The sequence below is a fragment of the Nyctereutes procyonoides genome, unplaced genomic scaffold, assembly GCF_905146905.1.
Source record: "Nyctereutes procyonoides isolate TBG_1078 unplaced genomic scaffold, NYPRO_anot_genome, whole genome shotgun sequence".
Taxonomy (NCBI): Eukaryota; Metazoa; Chordata; class Mammalia; order Carnivora; family Canidae; genus Nyctereutes; species Nyctereutes procyonoides.
Genome location: NW_026575135.1, coordinates 16,061,464 through 16,069,331, shown reverse-complemented (window position 1 = coordinate 16,069,331; position 7,868 = coordinate 16,061,464). Strand labels below are relative to the sequence as shown.

Here is a 7,868-nt window from a genome sequence, read left to right as displayed (position 1 = left end):
AGTGGAAACTATTTTTCCTCATATATTGAAGTAACTCTTCAAATTTGGATTATCCTAAATATAGAAATATGTTAAATTTCCTTTCATGGTGATAACAGAAGGAATTATTATGAATTCTGAAACTGGTAACTCTGAGGTAATCCATGATAGCTACGGCTTTTTTTGTAGGTTTAGTCTTTTTTTTTTTTTTTTTTTTTTTAGGGAAATTGAAAACAAAGTTGGAAGCATGGTATATTTGTATTAAGAGTAATGCCATAGGATTTCAGGTTACTGAATCTACAGAGTGGAATGGTTTAAATAGTAGGATGTGGGAGTTAAAAGGGACCTCAAATCATGTCCTTATTTTAGAGATGAGGAAACAGGTTCCAGGGTCACTCAGTTTAGCAGCAGAATAAAAATGTGGCAATCAGACCTCTGTGTTTTCTTTTTTTCTTTTACCCTAAGTGGAGACAGGTACCAACAGAATGCATGACATTAGGAAGATAACGAAAATACCTTGAGTCTTAAGTCTTTCTGAAAATTTGTAATTTAAGTAGGATCTCTGCCAGGCCCTCAGTTAGGACTTTTTCTTCCCCTATTCCTTGAGAGTTCCCATAGCACTTTGTTCCAGAGCAGGACTGAACCAAAGGGATCTTCGATTTCTCCTTATTCACCCAGCCCAGGCCATTTGTGCATTTGTTTAGTGCTTATTGTGATTCCAGGCACTGGGCTAAACATGTTTCTTGTGAAGTCAGACTTTGGCTGAGTATGGCTCTGCCTCTTGTCAGCAGGTTACTTCAGCTCTCTGTTTCAGGTTCTTAATCTATAAAATAACTATATTACAGAATTGTATTGAGGATGAAATGAGTCAATATGTATAAAACATTTTAACAGAGTACCTAGCAACTAGTAAATGCTCAAAACATTCACTTTATTGCAAAGAAATTGAGAGGTCAATTTTTCTTCTGTATTTTCTTCCTATTTCTAGGAATAAAGAATAAAGACTGACATCTTTAGAATCTAGACCAAATGTGTTTATTTAGGTCTGTCTCTCAGTCCAACTGTCCTGGTTAAGTGATGTCATGGCCAAGTCATTCCCAGTCATCAAAAAATTAACTTCATTTGCTCACTGCCCTACCAACAAATTGAATGCATGTGGATGATAGCCAGTTCCACCTAGCTGTGAGGACCCTGATTTTTTACTATAACCCTCTTTTAGCTTAAAATCTATTACTGGTTCCTGAAGTCTTTGGGATACAAATCCAATTTAGCATAGGGATCTTGCCTCTGCGTTTCTCTTTCCAGTCCAGTCTGTTACCCACATGTGCTTTATGTGTATCACTGAACTATTTGATGTTCCTAAGTTTTTTGATTGTCATGGTTTCCCACCTCTGGAACTTAGCACATTGCTTTTTTTTACCTGGGGTGTTGGTTACCTTCCTTTCAATTTCTCCACTGTGAGTATGTGCATGCACGTGCACACAACCACACACACACACACACACACACACACACACACGTGCATGATGTCTTTTTTTGCCTCTACAGTACCTGATGAGCATTTATCAGAATATACACCATGTTGTTTTGCCAGTTTGTGTTTCCCCATTGAACTGAGCTCCATGGGGTCAGAATCTGCTTTTTATTTTTCTCTCTCAAGCAGCTAGCTTGATGCTTGGCTCAGAATAAACATCCAAACAATGGATGATTGTATGATGCAAAACAACCTTGGGTAAGTTGGCAGTTGAATTAGGTTACAGTAGGTTTATATTTGTCTGAGATTTGACTTGAGTGTATTCCAAAAGGATGTGTGTGAAGAATGCATCCTGCTAGCAGGTTCATGATGGCAGGTTTGCCAGCAGCTAAAACTGCCAGGTGTGTCAGAAACAAGAGTGCCTGAGGCTGCAGGACTGCTGAGGGATTTTCAGCTATATTTGTACCAGTTCTCGGGCCAGGAAGCCAAAAGAGACGTCTAGAACAGCTGTTTCTGTGAGACTTACGGGCTACAGTGTTGAGTTCAGTGGACATGGCAATACAGGTGCAGTACGTGCATTGGTTTCCTTCTCTGTGGAGCTGGGGGGCAGATTGAGGCATGGGTCAGACGCTATGGCAGAAGGACTGAAGGGGAGTTGGAGGAAGGAGAGGGAGTTAGTCATAAGGCAATGATCAGAATCCTGACGATGTCAAATAGGTGTTCTGGAATTGCACTGCCTGTGTGTGAATCCATCTCTGCCACTACTCTTATTAGCTGTGTGAGCTTGGACAGCTTCCTTAATTCCCTGAGCCTTAGTTTTTCCATCTGTAAACTAACTGTCTAGTTTATCTACTTTAGGTCTAGAAAGCCTGTGTCTTGGGGTTTTAATGAAGCTTAGAATATGCTTAATAAATGTTAGCTTCTAATTTTATTTATTTATTTATGATAGTCACAGAGAGAGAGAGAGAGGCAGAGACACAGGCAGAGGGAGAAGCAGGCTCCATGCACCGGGAGCCCGACGTGGGATTCGATCCCGGGTCTCCAGGATCGCGCCCTGGGCCAAAGGCAGGCGCTAAACTGCTGCACCACCCAGGGATCCCTAAATGTTAGCTTCTAGATCATTGTGTATTTACAGGTTGTGAAAAGGACAGATTGTGAGATCTCAGAGACCATGCCCATCCTATTCACTCTTGTGTCCCAGCACCTGGCACGTAAATACAGGCCATGCGGCAGATGGTTGTTGAATTACTAAGTGAGGGTGGCCAGGGCAGAACTTTTTAGAGATCTCTCAGTATTGTGGCTTTTCCTAGAATGTCTCCCAGATGAAGCCATTTCATTTATACTTTGTGATGCCCAGGCTCTGAGTTTTCTCAGCATATTTTGTGCCACGTTGACTCTACTGAGGAAACAGTGTACATTATAGCATGAGTGAGTCTCCTGTGAGGAAGGAGCTGGTCCCATGTCCACATCTGAATCCCCAAAGACAATGCCAGCAGTACACCAGAAAGTGAAGTTTCTATCTGAACATTTATTCCACAGTCATAGAAACTGAAGATGGAAAAGACCTGAGAACATCTAGTCCATCCACATGGTTGTACAAGAAAAGTGGCTGGAGCAAAACAGCCTGTTCACTTCATGCTCACAAGACAGCATTTCAGTTCTTCCTGGAGTGGAGCGATTGCACACACATTAAAATGAAGACACAATGCAAACACTCTTTACAAACCTTAAGAAAATACTTCTAAGTACATTGTTTTCATAAAACGATTAGGAACTAAACTTAAAAAGAGTGAGGGACTCCTGGATTAGATGGGTGGCATTAAGGTGAGTAAAGAAGGGGAATAACTCAAAAGTGCAGATAGTGAAGTGGTTTTGATGATCAGAACTCAAGTTCTTTCCATGACTGGTTGAATTTTCTGGTTTGCTTATCAAAAATGAGTTGGGAGGAAGAGAGGCCCTAAAGTAGTTTCTTTCCCCTTCATTCTTTATCCACACCGAGGAAACACTTATTAGCTCCAAGGCCCTATGAGACCCAGCACCAACACTGAGAAGCTCACTGCCCAGAAGATGTAGCTCAGTTTGACTTGGCAGTTGCTTCACTGACCACTTGTCTGGTTGGTGCAGAAGCAGCAGCCCCGGTATAGGGTTTGTGCAACAGCAAGATCCATGAATAATGGAGTCCCCTCCAGGCACATTAAAGACCTCAAGTGATTGTGTCGCTGTGGCTGCCCCACTTGTCTGTCCCTTTTTTCCAACTTGTCTTTTAATTGTTGGAGGAATCCCCCTTGTTCCTCTACCCCAAGGCATCCACACTCTGGGGCCTTATAATTATTATCTACATGTACCACCTTGCCCTATCTGTTCCTGCTCACCCCGCCGTATATTATTGTGTGCTTCCTGTGCCAGGAACTTCCCCTTTGGAAAATGGGTTGGGGTGTGCTACACAACCAGGCCGTCTCGTTTCCCAGCAGCAGAGCTTAGAAAAGAATGGGCCTTCCTGATCTCATGAAATGCGAGCCGGGAAGAGGAGGCAAGCATCCCTTTACCTCTTTCTCCTTTACTAGACTACCACCCTCCACCTGAAGCCTTTGATCTTTGTGTTTTTGAGCCCGAGGGAAGTTGAAAGAACAGGTGGAGCAGAACAGAAAGGAGGGTTTTCAAAGGACCCACCATCTCATGAACTCTTCTTATGAAACACAACACACTGTTTCACACACTGCAAAACACTGGTCAGTTACTACCGATAACGACAACCACTGCTACTTGAGACTGCTTCATTCCACCACAAGCAACTATGCAGTTTCTCTTCATCCAGAAAATGGAGGTGTTTCAAGCGATGCTGATATCAGGCAGTAAGCCTGCCTGCAGCCCCTGCTGCTGCTTGCCCCGTCCTGGCCGCAGTTTGGCCAAGTAGTTCCTCAGTAGATACTGGGGAAGCCGGGCACTGGTCATCCGCTTTGCAGGTAGGCGGGGCCGTCTAGCTTGTCACCACTGCTCAGAGTGCCTCAGTAGAGAAGCTTAAGGTAAACCCGAAATACAAAAATCCAAACTTACAAAACAGAGACATTAAGGGATAATTAATTGCATTACAAAAGGATTCTTTACTTTACAAAAGAATTCACCTCTGGGTTCCTTTAAATAGCCAGCTTCTCAAGTACAGTTAGTATGAGTTCGGTTACAAAAGCGTTCATGTACATTAGGAGCATGGCTGTCACGTTGAGTTGAGAGGTACACCCGCACGTCAGCCTTCCAGGCCGCGCAGAGGTTTGGGGCGCGCAGAGCCTGATGGCAGGGTCTACGGCATCCTCAGCAGTTGCAGACGGGTGGGGATGGCTACGAGGCATCATCTTCCAAAGGCAGTTGCAAACCTACGTCTGGGCCTGGGTGAGAACACGGGAGGACAGGGCATTTCAAAGCAGGGTTGTCCTTTCTGTTTCCAGGGCTCCCCCCCCCCCCGCCCCCAACACCCGTCGTTCCCTCACTGTTTCATCTGCAAGGTTATGAAGTCTAACTAGAAGCCTCTTACCTCCCTCATCAGTCTCTGTGCCTCCAGCCACCCCGGGGTTTTCTCAGATAATTAACCAAAGTGCTACCTAATTATAGCTGAAGGTGTTCTCTTTCCCTGGGGGCCTGGGGAGCTCCTGGTGGGAACGCAGGAGAAATTTTTTTATTGCGAGCCCTTCCAGGGATGGGAAGCTCTTACAGAGCACAGTGCGGGGGACAGTGCTGTGGATTCGTTGTGGGCATTCCCGTTGATGAGTCTGGAGCAAAGGAAGTGATAAACGAAGTCTCGTCCTAAGTGGTCCCCTGGGGTGGGAGCGGCTGTGTGGAAGGTGAATCAGCAGGTGTGTGCTAACATCTAAAAACCTCTTAAAAAGGCTCTTCTCTCCAGGCTGGGAGCAGCCATCGTTCTAGAACAGTGCTTCCTGAAGAGGAATTTATGGATCACAAGTGTCAGTCACCTGGGGGAGTGGGGTTAACAGGTTTCTGAGCCAGACTCCCCACCACTTCTGGGAAAAAAGGTCCTGGCAATCAGCATTCTAATGGGTTCCTAGCTGCTTCCCATCTACTCTAGCCTTGGGAACTGATGTCCCATGGTTCCCCATGACGTGCCCTTCCTGCATGTGTGACCATGCCGGTGCACCCGGGACAGGGATGCTTAGGCAGAGGGGGAGGGGAAGCCAGGTTACTGATGATCAGTTCCTTGGGGGCGTCCGATGGGGCCTAGGGGAGAATGGGAGGGACCACATCTGGCCACAGCCCCTCAGGGAGGAGTGGGTGTCGGGCTGGGAGACTGCTCGGTGGTTACCTGTACAGAGATGGACGGCACAGGGCGCACCGTCCCAAATGTTAAAGCTTGTGGTGTTTGCAGGGGAGGTCCGCTTTTGGGATTCCTAGAGCTAAGGGGCTAATGTGTGGTTCGCAGAGCCTTTTAACTCAACCCACAGTGCCAGCTCGCGTGCCCCATGTGGGCAGTAAGCAGGGATAGTCCGGTTTCATCTAAGGCCACGTCCTTGCTTTGCTTTTTTTTTCCTTTATAAAAGGCACACTCTGTTGCGGAGATGCTTCGCTAGATTAGAAGTGCAGTCCTATTCATGCATTAGCCAAATTGTTTTTTTCTGGCCCAGCGCTTTGGTTCTTCAGCATGATGGCCATTTTTAACACCTCTTTTGTCTGTCCTCTGTTCCCTCTCACCACATCCCTGTCCCCTTCCAGAGTGGCAGGTAAGCCGTTCCTACTAAATGTTGGTGAGGATGGTGCTGGCGATGCGGGACCCTCTCAGAAACATGACTCTAATCAATCCTTGGTCTGCTGTGACGCTAATGAGTTCACTTCATTATTTACAGACCCACACCTCTGGCTCTTATCCGGCTCCCGGTCAGAATGTAGGAACAAGTCTAGATGGGGGGAGTTAGATCAAAAGCCACAACCCTGGATAATCCTGTTCCATACTAAAAATAAAACCAGGTATGAGTAAGCATCTATCTCTTGTTGGTGACAGTGCAGAGAAAGGGCTAAAACTCCGAACTACTAGTGTGGCACCCGGTGAGAAGGTTAGCACGAGCCAGGGTTGCCTGGTCATTCATAGATCCTTTCCACAGAGTTTACCCCTAAGTTACCATCCCTGCTCCGAAAGACCCCTTACCCTGGAGAGCTAGGGAGTCAGCTTGGGAAGGGCTGTGGCTGATTTTTAGGCTACGATGGGCAGACTTGACCTCTCAGAAGACCTAGACCTCCGCTTCCCCACACTTTTGTCAGTAGTTACAAAAGAGCATCGCAAAGTGTCTCAAGGGCTCAGAGGAATGCCCAGAACCGAGAAGGGGAGCGGCAGGCAGGGTCACCTAGGACTCACAAGTCCGGTTTGTCCTTTGATACTCTTCAAGCTCCGTCTTCCTGCTCACAGCCAGCTGCAGCTCCTGCCGGATCACCTGAATCTGCTTCTCGAGCTCTGAGAGTTCCTGCATCACCGAGTTCCGAGCTCCACTTAGGGAGTCCGCCTTCCCATTGGTGGTCAGCGAGGCAGGGAGCTCTCTCCTCCTTGGAGGGAGCGGGATGTCCTGGTGGGTCCGGACGCTCAGCTGGTTTTGTCCTCCCTCATCACTGAAGATGTACTTTCGCCGGTTATCATGACTCAGATTGGAAGTATTCCACACAGTGAGCTGACGGGGTCCCACACTGGACCTGGGAAACAAAGACACTTTAGATTCCCCTTCCACTCTGCAGCTCTCAGAAGTGCTGCTCCCCATCTGTTGGCCATTTCAAACTGACTATGGAGCTGGATGTGTATTCAGAGATGAAGTAACAAAGCCACGGATGGACTACCTGCTGGGGTGGTGTAGGGACAAAAAGAGCCATTTTACAGTTCTTTTCAACTGAAGTTCAAAGCTTTGCCAAGACTTCCGCTGCCCTGAAATTGGAATGGATCATCGGGAGGGCGGAGGGACCAGGGTGTGGCATATATCTTTTATGAAGAACCTTGGACGTCTTTCCATTTCCTTCCTACCAGTGAGGCTGAGCGAGCAGCACTGCCTTGAAACATTCAATGGCTACAAAAATGGTGCTTTAGTGAAAGTGAGGATCTGTTTATTCACCTCTTGGACTCTAAGCATAAGCCTGCTGATAGATACCATAAAACAGCTCATCCTCTGTCCCATAGGACTACACTGATGTTTACTACTTGAGTTTGAGGAGAATAAACATTCAAGCTGCGGGTTTCAGCAAAAAGTGTTCCATTATAGGGAAGACTTTATGTGGGTTGAGAATGACAGCTCAGGTCTGAAGCTAAAAAGAAACCCCAAGAAAGCCTCAAATTCTTGCTGGAATAATGAAAGTCAATAGAAATAGATTCACAACCCTCTTTCAGGCTTGCTTCAAACCACCTTCCACTGTCTGTTCTGGTTGTGAACAGCAAGAG

At 46.4% G+C, this 7,868-nt stretch overlaps 1 protein-coding gene across 1 annotated transcript in view; it reads right to left on the bottom strand.

Moving 5' to 3' along the window:
* Nucleotides 1-6,795: 6,795 nt before the first annotated feature.
* Nucleotides 6,796-7,868, bottom strand: part of GRIN3A (glutamate ionotropic receptor NMDA type subunit 3A) — a 145,675-nt gene continuing 144,602 nt past the window's right edge. The window contains exon 9 of the mRNA XM_055302357.1: nt 6,796-7,135. Coding sequence (XP_055158332.1) covers nt 6,796-7,135 — 340 coding nt within the window. The remainder of the gene's footprint in view (nt 7,136-7,868) is intronic.